This window comes from Glycine soja, chromosome 19, assembly GCF_004193775.1.
Source record: "Glycine soja cultivar W05 chromosome 19, ASM419377v2, whole genome shotgun sequence".
In the NCBI taxonomy this organism is placed as follows: domain Eukaryota; kingdom Viridiplantae; phylum Streptophyta; class Magnoliopsida; order Fabales; family Fabaceae; genus Glycine; species Glycine soja.
The window spans coordinates 48,059,792-48,082,793 of record NC_041020.1 but is presented as its reverse complement, the minus strand read 5'-3'; the positions used below and the strand labels follow the sequence as shown (position 1 = coordinate 48,082,793).

General features: G+C 33.6%; 3 protein-coding genes and 1 non-coding gene across 4 annotated transcripts; 1 reads left to right on the top strand and 3 right to left on the bottom strand.

The window, feature by feature from the left end:
- Positions 1 to 6,200: 6,200 nt before the first annotated feature.
- On the top strand, positions 6,201 to 6,274 carry TRNAT-AGU. Its single transcript has one exon. It is a non-coding gene; the product is annotated as a tRNA-Thr (tRNA).
- A 143-nt stretch (positions 6,275 to 6,417) lies between these two features.
- On the bottom strand, positions 6,418 to 10,631 carry LOC114399101 (exonuclease DPD1, chloroplastic/mitochondrial-like). Its single transcript, XM_028361206.1, has 4 exons — positions 10,479 to 10,631; positions 8,733 to 9,366; positions 6,900 to 7,105; positions 6,418 to 6,819 (listed from the first exon to the last, which is right to left on the bottom strand). Exons 2-4 carry the CDS (start codon positions 9,299 to 9,301, stop codon positions 6,605 to 6,607), a joined length of 990 nt encoding a protein of 329 aa, XP_028217007.1. The 5' UTR covers positions 9,302 to 9,366; positions 10,479 to 10,631; the 3' UTR covers positions 6,418 to 6,604.
- Positions 10,632 to 12,323: 1,692 nt separating this feature from the next.
- Positions 12,324 to 13,098, bottom strand: LOC114399534 (GATA transcription factor 17-like). The gene is made up of 2 exons (XM_028361732.1): positions 12,832 to 13,098; positions 12,324 to 12,750 (listed from the first exon to the last, which is right to left on the bottom strand). The coding sequence occupies exons 1-2, from the start codon at positions 12,949 to 12,951 to the stop codon at positions 12,580 to 12,582; spliced, it is 291 nt and encodes a 96-aa protein (XP_028217533.1). The 5' UTR covers positions 12,952 to 13,098; the 3' UTR covers positions 12,324 to 12,579.
- A 2,627-nt stretch (positions 13,099 to 15,725) lies between these two features.
- Positions 15,726 to 21,691, bottom strand: LOC114400211 (importin subunit alpha-2-like). The gene is made up of 11 exons (XM_028362548.1): positions 21,303 to 21,691; positions 20,875 to 20,971; positions 20,688 to 20,779; positions 20,468 to 20,599; positions 19,955 to 20,140; positions 18,617 to 18,780; positions 18,458 to 18,536; positions 17,193 to 17,321; positions 16,933 to 17,060; positions 16,452 to 16,830; positions 15,726 to 16,302 (listed from the first exon to the last, which is right to left on the bottom strand). Exons 1-10 carry the CDS (start codon positions 21,516 to 21,518, stop codon positions 16,455 to 16,457), a joined length of 1,599 nt encoding a protein of 532 aa, XP_028218349.1. The 5' UTR covers positions 21,519 to 21,691; the 3' UTR covers positions 15,726 to 16,302; positions 16,452 to 16,454.
- Positions 21,692 to 23,002: the final 1,311 nt, after the last annotated feature.

Genomic DNA, 23,002 nt, shown 5'->3' with positions numbered 1-23,002 from the left:
TATTAGTACTGACTGAGACTATGCACATAAATTGTAGAAAGTGTTTAAATAAAATAATTGAATATAAAACTATTATTGAATAATGTTTTAATAGATTGAGTAACTTCGACGAACAGTAAAATGAATTTCTGAAATAAGTTATAAAATGAGAAACTAATTAAAGGCTATTTATAGAAGTAACTATTTCACATTCTTTCTCTTTTTACGGAGACAATTTAGTGCTGAAAACAAATTTAGTTTTAATTATGGGTTTCTTGTCCCCCTCCTTCTCCCGACGGATGGGAGGTATGTCAGTACGATTGTAAATCTGTTCAATGTATTTAATGTAATGTAAAATTTTCTGTTTAGGTGAACGTGCTTATCTTTAGTTTGCTGTCATAACAAAATAGAATTTATTTTACATGAGATAAAAAAATTAGGTTCTGGATCTTACAAGTTACAACTAAAACTTTTTTATTTCTTTTAACTGACATGTTTGCAATGAGATGAAACTATATTTAGCAATAAATACTGTACCAATTTGATTAAACAAGTTCTTTATTGGCAGACAAAAAACAAGAGTTTAACAATTTTTTGATAGATCATCAGTAACAGTCTAATTGAATCCAAGTAATATATATGATCTTTACTAAAAAAAATTATCTGTGTCGGATTGAGTTCCTACAAAGTAAAGGGAATACAATAAACACTTACACCAAATAGATATTATCATTAAATATTTTTCTATATACAAATTGGTTCCATTTATAAATTATCTCAAGTCATTTAGTGAATGGATATAACCTTTTGAAAAGAGACATTTTATGTTAGTAATTAAAAAGATATAAAACCCTTCAAAAAGATATTTCTTTTCATAAAAACATACATTTTTATGAAATGATATAACCTTTCATATTTGCACATTTTCATGGGAAGATATAAAAAGATACAAACTGTCATTAATTTTCAAAATCTCTCAAATTAATGATTGAAAATTATGATAAATTCTAATACATATATACAAAATTTAAAGTTTATTTAGAGATGACAAATCCCTCTGTATTTGAGTTGAATAGGACGTCTTAATTGAATTTTTCATCATCTAGTTAGCTAACTTGGGAAAATGGTCTATGGGTATGTTGATTTCCATTTTGGAGTGCTATCCATTGCCGTATTAATCATAGCCATAAACTTTCATGGTAACTCTACGACTACATAGAATGGATGTTATTTTACTGATTTATTGCTCTAGACTATTTGAATAGTTCACACTTCTAACAATTTTGTATGTCAGTAAAAAGCAGAAGTGTCTTTGAGAATGGATACCGATATTGATTTGTGCAAGATAATTAACCATGTCCGGGACATTATTCTAAGAAATACATGAGGAATAACTTTTTTAAAAAATAATTTTCTTGGTGAGAGGGAATTGAACAATCGTGAATGGCATACAAGGTTTATGCACGCATCCATTATCAAAAGCTGGACCAATTGCTTGGTGTATTTACTAATCTAGCAATTCATTTTATCATTCATTAAACACTCCAGCTCCTCACACATCAATACAAGTAAAGCCTTGAACATGTTGTCATCATTAGGTTTTAAAGAATTTGGATACATTGTAAACGAAATCTAACATAAAATTAATGAATCATTTTGAGACCACCCACCCACAGTTGCCCGCCATAACAATGTATAAGTAGTTAGAATAACTTTCTGTACATTCATTAATTTGTCGGTTTCCCAACATAATCTAATTTTCTCTTTATAAATGGTTATCAAATGGACGTGTCAACATGAACCTATATATATATAAACCATGTATAGGGGCCTCGTATATGGATTCTTTCTGTTTCCTGCACTCTCCCTTTTGTAGATTCAATTAATTTTTTTTTAATAGGTTGGAAGTGATATGCTTCAACATTTATATTAAAAGCTTCAACTTTTCTGTCATGAGAAAGGCATCAAGAGCACATGAGTTACTTTGTGTCAGCTTATATTTTGGTCACCATGGACCATGGTTTCTAGTCCAACTTTTAAAGAGTTAATGTCTAAGCATCAGGAGCCTCTAATCCCCAACAGGCCTTGCTTCCTAAGCTATGGAATTGTTTTATGCATTATTTGTAAAGCACGAACATTCAGAAGACGAGCACACATGCAATGTTGTAAGACAACTAAAGTAGTGACTAGCATTAGCAATTTGTAATTTAGCTCCTAAATATAATTTTGTTTTCTGATACTCATCCTCAATTTTTTGGAAGGACTGAAAGTGAATGGAAAGAAAACACACATAATTATGTCTTTTTCTTTGTTTTGTTAAAGATAACATGAAAGGAAAATTTGATTCAAAAAATAAAAATAAAAATTTTTCTTTCCTTTTGCTTTTCCTCCAATTTAAATTCAGAATTTTCTTTTCTCTCTACCAATCATATTAGAGACCAAGCAAACAGAAAGAAAAGGTCGAGGGGGGAAGGAATAAGCACTATGCTTTACAGATTGTCGCCATAGCCTAAACTATAGGTCCCAACTCTAGCCAAGATTGAAAAAGGTTGGGCTCATCACATGATAATATAAGCACATCGTATAGAAAACATCCATTGAGATTAGAGAGAAGAACAAAAGCATTTTCTTTTCAATCATTCGCTAAGGCATGATTTGCTTGTGGAAAATTATGCATAGACATTTTTATGCCATTAGATACTTAGAGAGAGAAATAAGAAAATAATATAAATATGATAAGTGATATAATATGATAAACAAAAACAGATAAAAAGAAATGAACAGTGTTAATTAGATATATACTTATCATTACTCTTTCTAATGAATTATAAAGGAGTGAAATGCAAGGAACCGAAATAGGATAGATAAAAATCATTTACACTTGTTTAGTAGAAGAGTAATTATTGAGAGAGAAAAAAGTAACTTATCTGTGTCCACACACAAATAATTTTCTTCCGTCATAGGCGTAAAATGTTGCATAAAAGGAACCAGTTTTTTTTTCTTAAATATAAATAAAAATGTTGTAACATAAATATATAATTAATTTTATATTATTAAAGTATCATTTATTTGTTTCCAACAATTTTTCCACTCATTAAAATAAGTAAAGTCTGTAAAAAAAAGTAAACAGAAAATTTTCAATTTTTTATTTTTATCTATTTAAATAATTTTCACTCTGCTTTCTTTTATTTTTATTCTTCTCACTTTTTTCTCTCAATTTCACTTTTAAGTTTTAACCCAAATATATGATAAAATAGTATCACCCAAGTCACACACAACATCTACAAAAGAAGATAAGTTTAATACTATTTTACAAGAAAATAAAGTCCAACCAACATAATTCATGTTTATAAATTTGGTAAAGCTATAGAAGAGTATACTCTTCTAGAAATGTGTATTTTTACGACAGTCATTTTACGACGGTTTTTTCGAAATCGTCTTAGAAAACGAGTTAGTGACATTTTTGTAATTATCTTACTGAAAAAAATCTTTTATGACGCACATTCTAAGACGGTTATTGAAAACTGTCTTAGAATGTGTGTTGGTTATAAAAATTACGACGGATTTTATTAAAAAACCGTCATTATCTCAATTGAATTTAAAAGCCCTATATATGAGTGGTCCACGCGCAGCCAGCAAAACTAGCCTCTGTCAGCAAGTTTGTCTCTTGAACTTTCGTGGCCATCCTCCGTCAACAAGTTTGTCTTCCCTCGATGAAGAGCTCCCTCACGTGTGAAGCCCTTCGTCGAAGCGCTTAGTTCCCTTCAGTAAAGCCTTCCCTTGTGCATCATCTCTCTCTCACTCGCGACATCGTCTCTCTCATTGGGCAAAAACCCTAAGCCTTAATCCCGCGAAGGATCAGAAGCAGAGGGTCCACATCCAGTCCCTGACCAACCCCTTCTTCTTGGGCTCCAACTACAACCAGCTTGAACCAATCCAAACCTCACTTTCTCCTCGGTTTTTTCAGAGATAACATACGCATTAAACAACATGTCTGATAGCGCGCTTCTGTTGAGTGATAGAGTGGAAAGTAGTAATAACCAAAAAGTGAAGGTGCTTAGTGTTCTTGATACCTTGCCTCCTATTGCGGCAACTAGGAGTTTTGTTATTATGGAGAGGCACGGGGTTAGGCCTGAGCATGGTAGTGTGGAACATGGAGGAGGGTTGTCTCATGGGAAATTCGGAGCTGAGGGGAATGGGAAAGTTATTGGGCCTGAGCAAGTGACAAAATTGTCGCAGAAGGCGGTGGCACGTATTTTGTTGGGTGTTAGGTTTGAAGGTGCCTCCACTTGACGTACGTGGTGGCTATCCAGGCCTAGCTACAATATGAGGAGGATAAAACCCACAATTGAGATAGTGTCAAGCTTTTAAGCCCTGACCTTAAAAAAAAAATCTATATAATATCATGAGTCGTACGTGAGAGGCATGGATACATAGTAAGGTCTATCTTTTTTACCACTAGAGATATTTTACAAGTAGCTAAAAATAATGTTAGTACTAATATCCATTGTGCCAATGTGACAAGTTTTAAGAGAAAAACTCAAATATCTACTATATGTCATAATTAAATCGTGGCATATACTCTCTAGCAAGGCCCAACTAACTCTTAGTGCAGTAGAAGCTTTAAATGAAAACTCATATGCGACAAATAAACTCCAAAAGAATATCTAATAAAATGATTACTTCTTGCTTGAGTTAACATAAATTTGTATGAAATTTGCTTGAGTTATATGTCCTGTATTAGAAGACTAATATGATTTTTTTAATTCTCTAGTATTGGCCTATGATCAGGATTTTGTCAAGAGCTTTTTTCTTCAGAATATTGGTGGAGAAGATGTCAAGGTTCTTTATTTCTTCATATCTTCTACTCATCTTTAAGTATGCAAGGATATATATTTCTTTTAGTATTTCTTTTGTTACACATTAGAATGGTCTGAATGAATGATTGTTATAATATACTTAGAGACAAAAAGATTTTTCTTACACATCAATTAGTTGAATGGTCACACGTTTTTATCAATTATTACGTGGCACTTAAGTAGCAGTGTATTGGTGTTAATCATTGTAATATAGCTGACATGAAGATGACTACAAAAAATGAAATTATTTTCTTAAAAAAAATAATATATTCTAAGACGATCTTGAGCAGGAACCCGTCTTAGAATATTATACATTCTACGATGATTTAATACAATCGTCGTCGTAGACATCCACACTTTCTATGACGTCTGATACGACGACGATCGATAACCGATGTTGTAAGTTACAAATAACTGATGTAATACGCTTTTATTGTAGTAGTGGTATTTAACCTACGCTAAGAGAAATAACTCCCTTAGTGTGTGTTTGGATAAAATGTTACAAAAGTATGTTTACAGAAATATTATCATCCTTAATTTTACTTTCAATTTACTTTTATTCGTTAGATTTATATAGAAACTTATGCACCACGTTTCCAACTTAAATCCAAACACAAACTTTATTACTTTTGTCCTAAACGTACCTTTAATGGAATGAACAGATTTCCAAACGTAGCCATAATAAGCTTACGAGATGCACACTGAAAACCCATAATTCAAAATACAAAATCAGGAGGTTTAACTTAACAGCTATCGCAATGGCTTTTCCGTCAATTCACAGGAGCACCATTTCCCTCCAAAGTCCAAAGCTCGCGCTATGCTTCAAAGACGTGGTTCGGAGACTTGCCTACCTAACAGCTTCGGATAAAAACAAAATTTTTAATTTATTTTGATCTTGAGATAATATCAGCGGTAAGAAATACTGTACAGTACATGTTTTCAGGTGGGCCCAAATAACATAACGCCGCCGGCGTTCAATAGTAATTGTTGCCGGCCCAATAAGAATTTGGATTTATTATATTAACACTGGATCAATAATAATGAGCCAGCAACTTTTTGATTTCTACATGTGAATGGTCGATTTTAGTATTTTTTTTTTTGGTAATGATGGTCGATTTTTGTATGAAATGAAATTAATAGTAATGATGGTAAAAAAAAAAAATAATGGTAACGACTAATAATAATCTATAAAACTTTCTGCTTCAGAAGTTCATTATTTTTTTTTTTAAGGAGGAAGCCTGAGTTCCATAAAAAAAAATCATACAGTTAAAAAAAAAAAAAAAAAGGCTGAGTTCCATAAAAGAAACTAATAATAACATCTACAAAAAGAAATTTCTCACCTAATCAATATTTTAACTAACAGCTTTCGTAGCTCAGTTGGTTAGAGCACCCGTTTAGTAAGCGGGAGGTCTTGAGTTCGACTCTCAACGAAAGCATTTTTTCATTTAGATTTTATTTTGATATTCGTTCCTCGTTCTTTATAGAAAACTTTATACTACTTGATAATATCTCTTTTTCCCCGCGATTTTATAAAATTATCAGACAAACCCTTCAGTCTTTACCGGGATGCTTTCCACTAAAACCAAATCAGAAATTCTCACACTGAAGTAAAAGCTCAGAACTTGGTACATATTACATAATTGTAAGATTTTATTGAGAACAACCCGTTTCTTTTCTACTTCAACTAAAAATTTAGAGTTCAAATTTTCGTTACAAAATAATTCTTTTGTCACAACATCAATGCAAAATACAGTCAGAAAACTAGTCTAGTTCTTCTTTTTATTCTTAGAGTTGATAATATCTGATTCTGTGAATGATTTTTTGACAAGGTCAGATAGGGTCAACTTCAGATCAGAGGTCAACCTGGAAAGAATCAAGGACAATGCGTTCACATCTACCATAGCCCTGTGAGCTGATCCATCCACTTTAATTCCGTAGAGGTCACGAAGGGCAGCTAGGGATGTTGAAGAAAGTGTTGTTCCTGTTAACATTGCAAAAAGTTAAGGTTTTCACACGAAAACAAGTATTTGTGTGTGTTACGAGAAGCAGAGAGAAAGAGACCTCCGGACTTGATTAGTTCACGGGCTAAAGGAAGGGTGTCCAAAAACAACCAATTAGGAGGAATCTCTACAGAATAACGTCGTAACTCATTAATGATGAAGGGCACGTCAAAACAGCGAGCATTATGAGCTACAAATATAACATCTCCCCCAGGCTTCTCACGACTTCGAACGTATTGCAATAAAATGGGAATTAGGTCCTCCATCCTGCAGAAAATTCCCAAGAGCACAAAAATACTCAATAGCTACCCTCGAAAAATTACAAGTGTCAATAGATTCAATCATCAATGTCAATAACAAATCAGTTCAAAATCAAATGGTAAACGTGATAATTACTAGAAAATATGATGTAAACAACTCAGATTAATAGCATATAGAACATATAAAACCAGAAACTTGAAATAAAATTCAAAAACTGCATCTGAATATGTTACGATTGTTGAAACTCAACTTCCCCTTATCAGTCTGTTTATTGATAGTGAGAATCTTTCCTAATTGGAAAATAACAAAATCATGCATTTTATAGCTAGTGGATGAATAGAATTTTAGTATATTCAGAAATTAACAAATTTATACAAATCATTAATTATGTAAATATTTTGAAGTAAATCTACAGACCATAAGGTGGTACCTAGACAAGTTGGGTCATAGATTCTTATGTCCATCATGATGAGTATATTTCTACCCCTTTTATCCTCAAGTTGTTGTGAACATGTGATGTGACACACCAAACTCCTCATAAAATCAAACATAATAATGTGAACTTTCCTTTATTATTTCCATAACTAAAATCCACTCATTATATATAACAAACATATAGTATCCGCTTCAACCTTAGTACATGGTTAGTAAAATCTTCTTCAACAACTGTTGTAGCTCTCTTGTCGGTTTAAACCATAGATTCTTGCCCAGTCATGCTCTTTAGACATATACCTCAACAAGGAGAAAAACAGAGGTGCCACTAACCTCTATTTATTGAACTGATAAGAAGACATGAAGAACTTCAGGACAATTCTACACCCATTTCATAGTGAAAGATGAATAATAGGACCTTGGAAGGAAAGGCTTAAAAAATGTGCAATGATCCAATAACCACCCAAAGATACTCCTATGAAAGGCATTTCCAATAAGATAAATATGGGGTGATTTAATATGCTGCTTCTCCAGTCTACAACCCAGTTTCTCAGGTTTCAGCTGTTTTTTTTCAGTCTGGATGCTTGCTAGACAGGAATACAATTTACTAGTTTTTTATATGAAATTATCATAGGCATGAAATAGGAGGAAGTATATGATAACAAATCAAAATTGAAGAGCTTAACTTTTTAACTCCCCAAGTAAACTAGAGAACTAAACTGTTGTCACAAATGGTCATACTATGACCCTAAGAAGACTAGGAATTAAAAGAAAACAAAAACACATCTCTCAATCTGTGATAGGAACCCCTTTCAGTAAAATGTAAACTGTATTTGCAAATGAAACTAACAAGGAAGAAACAAGAAGAGCTAAACGAAAGCTCCCAAGAGGCTTGGCTCCCAAAACTATCAATCATATACACATGACCCTATTCTTTCTCTCCTCTCTACATATATCAGACCTCTCTCCTTCTCTCTATAACTAATTTCCCTCCATTGGGCTCAATTTCTTGGTTCCTAACATTCTGCCTAGTTTCTTTTGGGGGTGGGGGTGGTCTTTTCTGAGGCACTGCTTCATCCATTGGGTGTGAGACTAATCTATGAGGCTGTGTTGTAAAGACATGATGGAATACTTTTGTGTAGCAAAGGTAAGCATAATCCTAGGACCCAAGATATACAAGAGCTATAAAAGTTTAGGTTACCTTGGAACACCAGGTTTGTTGACCATATGAGTAGTAATGCCATGAATATGTGAATTAGGAACTTTGCATTGAGGGTTTACAAGAGTCTGAAAAGTGCTGTTCTCGCCACCCTGAAGATCTCGAAGTGCAATTTCAATGATTCTTTCATTCTCTCTGCTAAACCCTGTGGTCTCGATATCAAAAACAATAACAGTATAGCTCGACAAGTCTTTATTCTCAGCAATCTCTTGTTGTATGTCACAATACTGAATTTCTTGGGATTTATCTAGCTGTCTTTTATTTACATTTACTGTAGCATTTGCTAAAATGGTTTCACTCAAAATCTCATGCTTGATACTTTTTGATTTGGTGCTTCCCTTGCCTTCTATATTTGTAGTTATAGGTCTTGTCCACTTCTTTCTCTGTCCTCCCTGAAGACCATAAATTCTAGAACCAAGCAGCCTGACGTTATAATTGTTTCCACAAGTTGTACTGAAACTGTGGAAGGTTTCACCCCAGCAATTAGCTAAGCTTTGTATTCTAAATCTAGGTACATGCAACAATGAAAAAATCATGGAGCCTGTCTTCATTTGAATTCAATTATGACGAGTTATTTGATCAAGAATTCTTCATCCAATGAGTCAGCAGCTACAACCTGAAAGTAAATAAAACAAAAAAAAGAAGGTAAAAGACAAGCTAAGAAAAAAACTCTAGAAGCAAGAATTAGCATACAAATCTGATATTATAATGCTAAATCCAGAATAACAACATGCCATAAATATATAGTTGGTAGTTATATCTTGCAAACTTTTGAAGGATTAAGAAACATATCATATTAAAAAGGACAATTCAGGGGATGGACCAATGAATTTATCCAAAATAATTTCATGCTAAGAATGACAAGTTGACAACTAGACCCTGTTCAAACCCCATATACAATTATATATCAAATCCCAAGTCTTTATGAAACTGAACAAAGAATTACAGAAAAGCATTGACCAAGCAACCACCACGGACTAAATGCATTACAAATTTACAATGATATATGGCTTTTTCCACACAGGGCCAGCAACAAAATCCCACAGAAAAAATAGAAGATGTTATTCCTTAAGAACAAAATAGGTGAACTGAAAAAATGAATTGAAGTGATTTCACGGGAAAAACTCTCACAGGTTTATCATTATCGTCACATGAATTCATTATTCCAGAAGGATTACAATTCTGACTTAAAAAGAAAAGCACTCCAGAATCAATTTATAAAACAAAACGCATACACTTGTAACCGTAGGCGAACTGCGGCGAGGTAACAATCCGTTTTATCAATATGATATGAATAACTGCAATAATGTTCAACTCTCTAGCAAAAATAATGATCGGGGAAGCTTACATTATAGTATCAATTAAACCTATTATTGAAACAGACCAATCAATTTGACAAGGGTTTATGAGATGGAAATCATGGGATACACTAATTAAATCAACCAGCCTCGTACAATCTTAAACTAACAAATAAAAACAGGAATTGTTTATCCAATAATATCTTAAGCAAGCAAACAAAAAAAGGCAAGACATTTTCTGCGGTTCATAATCTCAAACAACAGACAGATAGTGCCACGAGTAAGTGGATACAAAATGCCATCCGTTTCAATAAAATACTACCAATTTGTTTTCTGAAATATTTTCTAAGCAATTTGAACAAAGATAAACATTTTCCAAAAGGTTGTGAAGGATTGGAAATGATTCAAAGGTGAAAAGAAAATGAGTTACCTGAAAGAGGGTGTGATTGAAACTGAAGAAGAAAACCATTTGGAGGAAATAGGTAGTTATAGTGTATGAGAGAGATGTTGGGATCGTGCTCCGTTCAACAACAACGTAAGTTACGGATCGCCTATTGTTTCACTCTAACTGTACTCAACTTCCCTCTCTCTCTCTCTCTCTTTATATTGTCCTACTACTGGGTCATGTGTGATGCAGGGTAAAATTAAATTTTAAAAAAAAACATTATACTACATGTTAATTTGTGTTTGTAAATTAAATTAATAATTAGTAATTGGAAAATAAAATATTTATAAATAAATATAAATTATTAAAATAAAGTGAAAATGTATTAATAAATAAAACATAAATGTGAGAATTTATAAAAAAATATGTTTAAATTCTTGTAATAAATAAAATTTAAAAGTAATTTTCACTTGGGCCTACTCAGGTGTTGAGATTGTATTATTGTTGAAACTTCAATGGATGCAAAACTAAAACCACTCGTTTCCTGAAACGAATAATTAACAACCATAAAAATGTATTTTACTAAATATTTTTAATTAATTGCTTAAAAACAATGTTTATATTTTTAATATAGAACTATTTTTTTCTTCTTTTTTTTTTTTACTTTCTTAACACACTCGTTGACATTTAATTAAAAAAATAAAAAATTGACTTCAGTGTGTTGCATTATTCAAGATAATTTTATAATTGTCTAAATACTATATTGTAGCTAAGCAAATAGGGCGGCGGATTATGAAGATAAGTGGAGGATGGAAATTGAAGTGTGGTTGTTCTCTTTCATTCCGGTTTAAGTAAAAGATGTGTATACTTTAAAACTGTTTTGGTCTCATAGGATCTATTGGTAAGAAATCATGTGCGTTTCTTCTGAAAAAAGAATCATGTGAGAATATGCGTTGCTTGAGATGGTTGTTGATGTTTGTTGCTTTACAAAGTGTTGCTAACAAACTTCTTTCTACTTTTCTACAATATCCCTTCCAAATGTGGGCATTAAACAGACCGCAGGAGTGGCTTCAGACCCTGCAGAGCCAGAAAATTCAGCTAGTTGGGCGCAAAAAAACACTTTTGGGCCTGATATGTGTTTGTGACCTATGGTTGCTTCATTCCTTTTTTATTTTTGGGCCTGATATTCGACCCACATTAATGTGGATTGCAAGGCTATAATGGACCAGATCAACAAAAAATACAGATATAATTGAGACCTAATAATGAAACCCAAGCACGGTGAAAGGCCAATTTCATGGGCTTTTAACAGGTTTTTGCGTGCTTAATTTGCATTGGACCGTGATTGAATATAGCTAAAAATTTTGAGTTAAAATCTTACATTTCATTCAACAGGACTATTCCAATTCATTTTATCAGCTTTAGAGATAATATCCATACCACACTAATAAGCAAGTTCCTTCTAATTTTAAGCATAAGAATAACTAACTTTATCTCTAATTTTAATATAAGAATAAAGTGCTTTGTTTCTTACATGATAATCTACCAACAAATAACTAACATTTAACTCTAATTTTAATAAAATACAAACGGTTTATTATCTCATTAATGTCTCATTAACAATTCTAATATTACTTTAAATTTATCGTTATCCAGAAGAATCCTTTTCCCTGTTGGTTAATACAAACGAAACACGAGTGCAGAGTGCTCAATCGATAATTAAGAAGAAGAAAAAAAGGTAATGGTCCGAATGGATGACCAAAAATCTTGAAAGATCCTTGCATCAACATTCTCAGTTTATAATTAAGTCATTATTGATCACTCAAGTGGTTAAACAACAATAATCGTCGTGAACGCACAGAATTAGAGGGGGAAAAGGGAAAGAGAATCGAACAAAGGAACAGAGAACACTATATTGTAATAATCACCCATTAATCTGAAATACTTACATCACTAACTAACTGAACCTATAATATCATATCATCCTCTATAAACAAAGAAAGGGGAAAAGCCTAAAAAGAAACAAAGGCTACACTACGTTTCACATTTTGAGCTTTACAACTCCCAAAAGGGTTAGCTATACTATACGTACGACATCAAAAAGGATTGTCTTAGGTTACCTCGAATGAGCTAAATTAAGGAATGCTCAAGCGAAAACAAAACCACAGGACAGGGCCATCAAACACACCGCCGCTTGTTCCTCTTCCCCCAGCATCTTCCACCTCTGTTTCTGTTTCTGTTTCTGTTTCTTCAACTCTCCCTTCCTCCAACATGCCCTTCTCTTCCGATACCTAATTCCACAAGCGTTGCATAGAGTCTGCATAAACCAAAAATAATTAAACAATTGAGCCCATATATGATTTAATGAAATAGAAATGGGTGCTGATTGGAATTGAACCTTGGGTCCAGCTGGTCCTCCTCTCCAGAGTGGGGTCTTGGTGGTTTTGCAATCAGCGCAACATTTCCTGTTCACATTCAATTCCTCAGAAGATGATGACCATTCCTTCAGATCCATCATTACCAATATTATATTCACTTGATCAATCTGCAACACCAATCACAGAAATACTACTATTAGCTACCGTACTATTACTAGAACAAATTAATTTACAAAGCCCCTCACTCGCATGCACCAAAATAAGAAATTGGAGCAACAACAACCGACTATGTGAATGTACCCCAAAAACCCTAGTACTACCCTACGCAATGACCGAAATGCCCATTCTCGTTTCGTAAAATGCAGTGGCAACCCTGCCACGTGTCCGTGTGACGTGTCTGCTTCCCCTACTCACACTGCCACAGGCGAAAATGGAAATTTCAAGACCCTTGTATGTGCTTGCTAGGAATAATACTTTAAAAAATTAGCTTAATAGAAGGATATCCATTGCAACACCTAATTTATGTATGTATAACCATATCTTAGAGATGAGATTTCGTTAATCATGAAAGCTTGAGGATGTTTGCGATTACTATGTATGGTATGATTAATCATAAAAGGATCTTATCAGTTGCTATACATTATCATTTTCTTTGCTACTATTGCCATTTGTCCTTATCTACTCCACTTCGGCTGAGTAACGGAGACCGAATTGAAATGAAAAATAATCGAACGTTGGGATAAATGTGTCAAGTGGTGCGATGGCGCCCTAACGTAACAGTGCTGCTGAAGCCGCTAGACATAGTGGCTCTCATTACCTATGAAGCACCAACATAGACACGGACACCGGATACGACACGGACACAGACACATGGACACCTATAATGGACACTGACACGGACGCGTGTCGGACACCGGACACGACAAGGGGCTGAAGTGTCCGTGCTTCATAGCTCATTACACGATAAATAGATTAAAAAGTTAAGAAAACATGATAACCAATGTCTTTGAGTATCGCTTAAGAAATTAAAAAATATATATATTTTTTTTAAAATATGCAAAATTGTATTATTTATGATTTTTTTATAATTTTTCTAATTTCTTAACCAATATCTTAAAATCTTAAAAGCACACTATTGATCATCAAGATCCAACCAAAAGTTATTTAAAGAGGAAGTAGATCTCTGTGTTAGTTCCTAACCGGCTTTGCCTATTACTAAAACAAAGGTTTATGGTTAAAACATACATATGCACGAATCATTATACTAGTTTGTTTCAACATAGTAATAATTAGGTGTGTTAAGATATATATAATCAACTTGAAATGAATAAATTACTACAAGTCTATTTATTTTTAATTTGCTAATTATATAACAAAATAGCTAATTATAATAGAAAAAAAAGAGAATATGTAGACGTTAAAACTCATTTTGTTAATTACATGTTTAAAATTTATTTTGATTTTAAAGAAACAAACAGTATTTAAAAAATATGAATTTCAAAATCAATTTTAATAAAAAAAATTCTACAAAATAACATTCATTTAAATTAATTTTATCAACACCTTGCGATTTTAGCTATTTATGGAGGACGAGCCCTGATGCAGCGGTAAAGTTGTGCTTTGGTAACTTGTTGGTCATGGGTTCGAATCCGGAAACAGCCTCTTTGCATATGCAAGGGTAAGGCTGCGTACAATATCCCTCCCCCATACATTCGCAAAGAGCCTCTAGACAATGGAGTACGAAATTTTATAAAAGGAATTAGTATATTGCGAGGGTACGATATCTCCTGCCCAGTGATTGATATTTGGTAGTAAAAATTCTGTCATTAGCTCAATCAATCAACAGTCAACACAGCAAGATACGGGTCCAGAACGATTTTGCCTACGCCGGTGCTAAACCTAAGGCAAGGGGTTGACTAGATACATTTAATAAAGGACATCAAAATTCTCAAGTACAAACAGTAACGGTTATTGCATATTTGCATGTATAAAATTAATTTGCACAACTTAAGCAATTGAATTGAATTTAAAAAGATTCCAATAGTCCAATAATTCAAATATATTGAAATTAGCTTTACATAATTAAATTTTAAGAGAACGGTAAATAATTTAAAAATTATTCAAACAAAACATTAAACAGAATCGGAATACCAAAACCCATACACCTGATTAATTAATCAAAGCAAAATTAAAAGGGGTCGGGGAGCAGGGGGAGTAGATCAGCGCTCTTTCCGATTACTCAAGTAAGTTTTAATAAACTCTTAAAATCTAAACATTAACTAAACAGATTTGAAGGCACAGATTTCCTACAACCAAATGGCTTACATAAACCATTTCTCAATCGAATTAGCACAATTTTACAAGAAGGTAATTCATCTTTATTTTTCAACTTTGTTATGGTCAATTCTCTAATTAGAGAGATTTCAGAAGTGATAGACACAAACAAACTACTAAGGAAAATGTCTAATAATCACCTTATGTGTTATACAACACCTAGAGAGAGAAAAAAATATAGGTATGATAAAATTTATGATATGATAAAAAAAGAGATAGAAAAAAATAAAAAAATGTTGGTGAGATATTTAAAATGAAAAATAATTTATGTATCATTACTTTACTAATACTAACAAACCAGATTCTACATGTTTTGTTCTACAAGCATAAATACACAAAGGAATACCAGATGTTAGAAATTGAATCTTACAGTTTTTCTTGACAGCAAAAAAAGTTTGACTATCCTTTTATAAGTTCCATACGCAACATTAAAACACTCGAAGCCGAAGGCCACAAGAAGCAACGTTCAATGAAAATGTAAATAACGGAAACCTGACAATAATAATTGAGCGCATATGATAAAATGCATGAAAGAGATAACAAAGTGGAAGAGAAAATCCCACAGTGCAACAAAATACAATGCCCGAGAACAAAAGACATAGTTGCATACTATCTTCTGTGTAAGACTTCTTCCCAGACCAGATTAGTAAAACATTACACTACGAACCTGACCTCACCTGAAGAACATAATGAATAGAACTTCACGGTAAACTTCAAAAAACTTACAAAGGAAGGGTAAAAGAAAAATTCCACCTTGTAACTATTAATATGAAGCAAAGATAGTAGCATTTGGTATTTCGCCCAAAACATCCAGAATCACAAATGGTACTTCCTGATTCCAATCTATGACAGAAAAAATCACAAAACTCAACAACAATTTTATAAAAGCCAAATCACTCGGAATGATCACTTGGCAGAAAGCAAACTCTAGTATATATAAATATAACTCTTTATGTGGCCAAGAAAATCAAGCCACAACCCATCTGTCCCCGTGATGTACGTAAAACCAGCCATTTCAAAAACCCAAGCCGGTCCAGCCACCCTCTATTTACCAAGGCTGGACCTTGTAGGACCCAAGGACATTGACTTGACCCCCAACTGTTGGACTGTCAAACTGGAGGACTTTAGTCACTTTACTGATAGACCAGCCAAAGCTCCTGCAGTTAACAAAATTCAAAATAATGTCCACACGATAAAGGAAAGCACAGAATACAAACTGCCAAACATTGCTATTTCAAATAAAAAAATTGCAGAGAAAATGTAACAAAGCCAAATAAAACATGTTATCTTAGTAAAGCATGGATACCTTCTAATTGAAGTTGAATCCACCAGAAGGCACAGCAGGAGGTTGAGCGCCACCAAAGTTGAACCCTGATTGAGAAGCATCCCCTGGCGGCATAGTCTCATCGTCTTCCTCCATCCAGTATGTCTCAAGAATTTTCACTGCCTTTTCATAAATCTCAGTGTTATCATGACTCTGGAGGTTCTCGATTTTCTCCAACCCCTCAGCATCATCAATCATTTGAGCATATAGATTCACACCATCAGTATTGCTAACATTTTTCTCAGCTTCACCTACCTTCAAGATGTTTTCAAGCCCTTCCAAACAAACTGTCACAATCCTAGGATCAGGACATATGAGAAGATCACACAAGGGCTTAATACACCCTTGACTTACCAGGAACCTGTCAACCAAGGAAAAAGATTCAAAACCTCTTCAAAGAACACAAACTATAACCCCAATAAAATCTCAAGGAAACATTCTAAGCACAAGGATCTCTCCATACTTGATTTGTTCATGAGATCCACCCGAAGTAGCATTTGAGATTGCCCAAGCAGCCTCTTTCTTGATATCAAACTCAGCATTTTGAAGCAAATGGACTAAAGGAGCAATTATACTAGCCTCAATTACATCCTGTAGATTGTCAGAAATTAAAGAGAAATATAATTTAAGATTTTAAGTTCAAACACAAAGATAACACATCAAAATTTAACTACATCTGATGGACAAATACAACACAATGAAGACCCCTAAAATAATCTATACCTGAATCTGCTTTTTGTTCCCAGCTGTGATGTTTGATATGGTCCAGCATGCTTCCTTCTTTATGCTTTTTTTATAATTATTAGTCAAGAGATTCAGAAGACGTGAAAGAGCTTGATGGTTGATGATAACCTAAGCAATAAAGTACAACAACAACACAAACAAACAAAAATTCCGTGAGTGTGCATGCATGTCTATACACTTTTAGCTAGTCCAAGCAGAAACATACATATATTCCGCACAATGATAGAGTCTCTGAAGAAAAATAAGCAAAGGAATTGACTATATTGTACTCAAGAAAAAAAAAATCCATTTTCTGCATGGTTAACTAGCCAAGTCAGTCTGAAAAAAGGTTCTGGCCTGATCTTTGGCTGTAGCAATAGTATTTCACTTTGGCACTGAGCATATTAAAAGGAATCAAAGAAAATATTACTAGTCTTGAAAGGACCTAGGACTTATTAACATGTAATAATTTCATAAGGCACTAAACACCTACGACTTTGACAGAAAAGTTAACAATGCCATTTTAGTAACATATACTGCTGCTGGTAAGTGTTAGATGAAGGGAAATTATGTCTTTATTAGAAGGTGGGACAGGTAAAGCTGCCAGGCATAAGGAGGAAACGGTAGAGGGAGTGGAAGAGTGTAACAGAATGTGCACAAAGAAGCAAGGTATTGGACAAGAGAAATGTGCAGTGAAGGGAGACAAAAAAAAAACATGGGTAGGGATGGGGTGGTGGGAAATAGTAGAGGCAGAAAAGGATGTGTGAATTGGAGGGAGGTTTAATCTGGGGATTGATATATCTTCATTTATTCTATTATGCTATTTCTTTGTTTTTCAGCAGTATTTTTCTCCTTTGTGAATGAAATTTCCTCCGTGAGTTCATTTCTGTTTCATGATTAATACCAGTTTGTCAGGAGTTAGGAAGTTAGCTAGGACAACTATTGTAGCTAGTTAGTTGGAAGGGATTTGTGAGGCAAATAAATAGGAGGACACAAGGGAAGAGGCATTCATCTTGTATGATTTGAGAGTTGGGTTTTGCTCTTTCTGAAATGACAAATCCTTTGCGAGGGGGAACCCTTGGAGGAGAGAGATCTCATATTTTCTATTCTTTCCATTTAATTCAATAAAATCTTGCGTTTCTTATATCTATTTTGGTTCCTATCACTATTACGATATCCGTTAACACAGATTAGCTAGAGACATATAGTAACCTGTATATTAAGAATCTAAAAAACAAGCCCTGAGAAACTCGTGAACTTAATACCTCTGTCTGCAAATCATCTCCAGTAACAATATTTCCAACGGTACGAAGAGCAGGAATAAGCACTGAAGGGGAAGGGTGCCTGAAGAAGAGTAGAATAATATTTAGAATTTGACAATACGTATATTTCTGCACATCCATATTTGCATTCATAGTACTCACAATAGAAGCTCAACAAGCCGGCTACAAACACCAGCTTCAATTACACCTTGAATTTTGTCATTTGTACCGTCAGAAAGATATGAAAGTGCCCAACAAGCGTCAGTCAATACTTCTTCATCAGTTGACTGGATAAGACTGGCAAGAGCAGGAAGTGCAGGCTTTACCTGTAAAAAAGAAGGATAAAAATCAATCAATCCTCAGTCAAAACAGAGCCAGCAAATAAAAACTGGGAAAAACAACTTGCATTAGCTTCACATATCAGCATGAGATACGTATCTAATACCGCTATTCTTGAATACTTTACCAATACATATCTATGAAGTATTCAAGATTTAAAAAAGTTAAGAAAATTTGATGTGGCCAGAGATGAGAAATAGAAATCTGAATAAGATAGAAACATTATCTTTTGATGAACCACACATGGAAGTTATCCTTATGAATGATGCTCAAGGAGGGAATGATATTAATGCTACTCCTGTTTGTAGGAAATAACCAGTGATTTATGATGACAATCATTCATAATTTCTATTTTGTAATGTACAAGAAGCACACTCTTAGTTTCAACTTGCAAAGCAATTATATTTATTATGTTGGCTTAAATAACCTTTAGTCCCTATAATATATAGGACTATTTTCACTTTGATCTTAAAAAAAAAAAAAAATCTATTTGCATCCCTATTAATTTTTCTTTAGTCCTTAACATCAAGAGTTTACTGGGGTTGAGTGATAGTGTGGTTAACTGAAATAGGATAACAAAGACTAAAATGAAAATCTTCCAATATAAGAGGGACCTATATAAAAAAAATCTACAACATTATAGGGACTGAAACTATAAGGTGAAGGACTCAAAAATAATAATAGGGACATGAACAGGAAAAAAATTAAGGAGAGCAAAATGAAAAAAAGGCTTGTTATGAATTTCTTGTACATATAATATCCTACACATGTCACATAGCACATCCAATATATGTTAAGAATAACCTTATCATATACATATCCAATACACATACCGCATATGTGCATCATAGAAAACCAATGATAGAGTCAATAATTAGTTCTACAAGTTTTCTATTCAGTGTAGTGTGATTTACAAGAGTGAAGTGTGCCTATTACTTGTTGAATATTATGGCCATTATGAGCAAATGATAAAATCATAAAATTTAATCAACTATAATTGCCACAGGAAAAAAAAAATGACAACACACTACAATTTCCTAATATTTCTATATAAACACAAGAAATATTTTATTCTATATCAAAATGAAGAATAAAAAGACGAAGGAAGGTGCCAAAACTTCAATATTTAGACCATGCAATGCATAACAGATAACTTCATACCTGATCAAAAGCAGGCTGTGGTTTCCCCCTGCAGAAATTCGATAGTGTCCAGGTAGCATTTCTTAGCATAGAAAGCTTGGCATGCTCATTCAATTGTGCCAGTAGAGGAAGCAAAGCTCCATCACCGAGAACAAGATCACGGCATCTGGGTGAATCTCCGGCAACATTTCCTAATGCCCAAACAGCCTGATTGTCCCCAAAACACAGAAAAAATGTTAATCTTTAAATGAAATATAACTGCAACTGCTAGGTACTGTCATCCTTCTTATGCATAGTGTCAACTAAAACTTTAAAAATAACAACACTTGAAGCAGGCACTAAATTCACCCCACTTGCACAAACATACAAACATCATATCATTATACCAGCAAATAGCATATCATCCAACACCAAAATCAACATAAACAAACACATTTTCTGGTTAAACAACATAAAGAGTAATCTGTTCTCATTTTAAGAATGTGTATAATTTTTATTGATAAACAAATATATGATAAGGTACACGAAATGTACCTGTTCACGGACATCATCATTGGGTGAACCAAGGAGCTTTACAAAAATTGGGACAGCACCATGATCAATTACCACCTTGGTGTTTTCAGAAGTTCCAGAAGCTATATTTGTCAAAGCCCAAGCTGCCTCAAACTACAACAAACATTAAACAAAGTCAAGGAAATAAATAAGCAAAGATAAATATATCGATTAAATAAAGTAAACAAGGCAGATAACAAACCTGCAGCTGTGGAAAATCTTCCCTCATCAAGAACTCAACAAAGCGTGGAACTACACCAGCTTGAATAACCTCCTCGATAGGTGGGCTACGTTCTGGTAGGAGATAAACGGAATTCATCAAACATCGTTTCACATTCAGAACCATAAATTAAAAAATAACGAAAAACGCCATAGACAAAATATCTAACCAATCGAAAGCAACTTCCGAAACTGAGTTGTGGCCTCAAACTGCATGTTATTGTCATCGGTGAAAACACCAGTAACCATGGCTGGAAGGTGTTCCAACTGCAGCAAGGTAGAAAATAAACTACGGTTTCAATAAGCTTTAACCTATTTCCAATTCTCGCAAATCCAACATAATAACAATCAAACTTTATAGGTGAGTACACAAGTACAGAGCAAGATAAAGAGAACATGATTTATCACACATTTCGTCACCAACGACTATAATCCTTTCAACATAAACTCAAAAACCAGATAGGTCCTATAACCTAATCAGTTGTCTAAGTTGGCGCAGTGAGATGAAGATTTTTATTATTAGAAATTGAATTTAGACAAGGTATTTAAAAAAAAAATAGTGAAAGAAAACAGTTACTGAAAGATGATAGGAATTGACCTTCTTCTCAATTACAGTAGAGTGAAGTGACGAAGGAATCTGCTGGGATTGGAGACCCTCGCGTCTCTTCTTCAGCAAACTCTCTTCCCTACGGTTCTTTCGGATCTCCACCATGGTATCCTCTCGGCGCCGGCGACCTTCATCGGCGTCCACGGCGACCTTGTAGCGGTTCCGCCGAACCTCGGTCCTGGCGTTGGCGGAAGGTCGATACGACATCGTGTTGGATTTGGATTTGGATTCGGGTTTGAGATGGCAACGGAGTGAATGAAAGTGAAGAGGGTTTGGGGGTTGTATTGTTTGGGAGTTTGAAAAGTGAGGGTTTATTGAATTGGGGACAGAAGCAGAAGTGGACCCGGATCGGCGTGCATTTGCGGAAATGCCACTGGTTTTTTTGAATTTAAAGGCTGAGGGAAAAAGTTGCTTTTATTTAATTCGAGGAAATCTTTCGTACGGCTACCAACAATATTCTTCTTCTCTGCATTGGGCCTGGCCCCCACTCCACTACTTGGACTGTTCAATTATGGCCCACAAAGAAACCAATGTTTATTGCTGCCTACAGCTTTTTCTACTCCTCGGGTAAGCACTTTAGCACTCAATTTAATTGGATTTCTTTTTCTAGTAAAAAAATACTGGATATAAAAAAGTTGTTTATCAGTAGTAGTTTGGAATAATTTTTGTTATTGACAAATACTTTATCGAATATAATTGTCTACTTAGTTTCTTATGAAGAGTCGCGTTAGTTAGCCTCACTACTAAAAAAAATACTCCTATATATGATGGCATTGTCACATGTGAGAGAGTTCATATTGAGCGGTTATTGTCAATGTGATTGCTTTCCTTTTGGCATGTGTCATTACATCTAATCAAATCAGAAAACATACGAAAAAAAAAACATTATATAAAATTTGGAAAATAGGACTCTCAACCTTCTCACTTTCTTAATTATATATTTTCAATGTTTTCTTTTTTACTTTCCTTGGACCACCATCACAACTAGTTAAAAAAAATATCTCAAACTATCATCTTATAAAAATATTAAATAAAATAATAAATTAAAACTAATTTAAAGTCGTTAAAAAATAATTTTAAAATAAAAAATTTAAGATGACTTTTGAAGTCGTATAACATTTCATGACTTCAAATAAATAATTAAAAAATTAAATGACTTTTAAATTATTAATTATTTTACGGTTTCTTATAAAAATTTAAAAAAAAAAACAGAAACAGTACATTTTTTATGACTTCTATACAAAAGAAAACTAAAATTGTCTATCTTTTTATAACTTATTATCAGTTAGTAAAAAATCTTACAACTTATTCGTATTTAAGTATTTAAGTATTGATTCAAAATTTACTTGCATTTAGTAAATTATAAAACGAACTACTCCCTTTGATAACTTTCCCCAAAGAAATATACCAATTAGAAATATTTTTATAAACCTTGCACAACGGTCCCCAGGATCACCCCTCTCTTTCTCTCTCGTACACTTGCACAACTGTTCACACTGCAGAGGAAAGACACGCCAAATACATGCATAATAGCAACAGAAGATTTTACTCACTCTAAGCCACTAAATCATCCTATTTAACCGTTGGATCAACATCCCTTACTTAGAGTAACCATTTTACTAGGGATCTTGTTAACTATAGACATGAGAACATTAATTAAAGAATTAAAAAATATATTTAATTTTTATAAA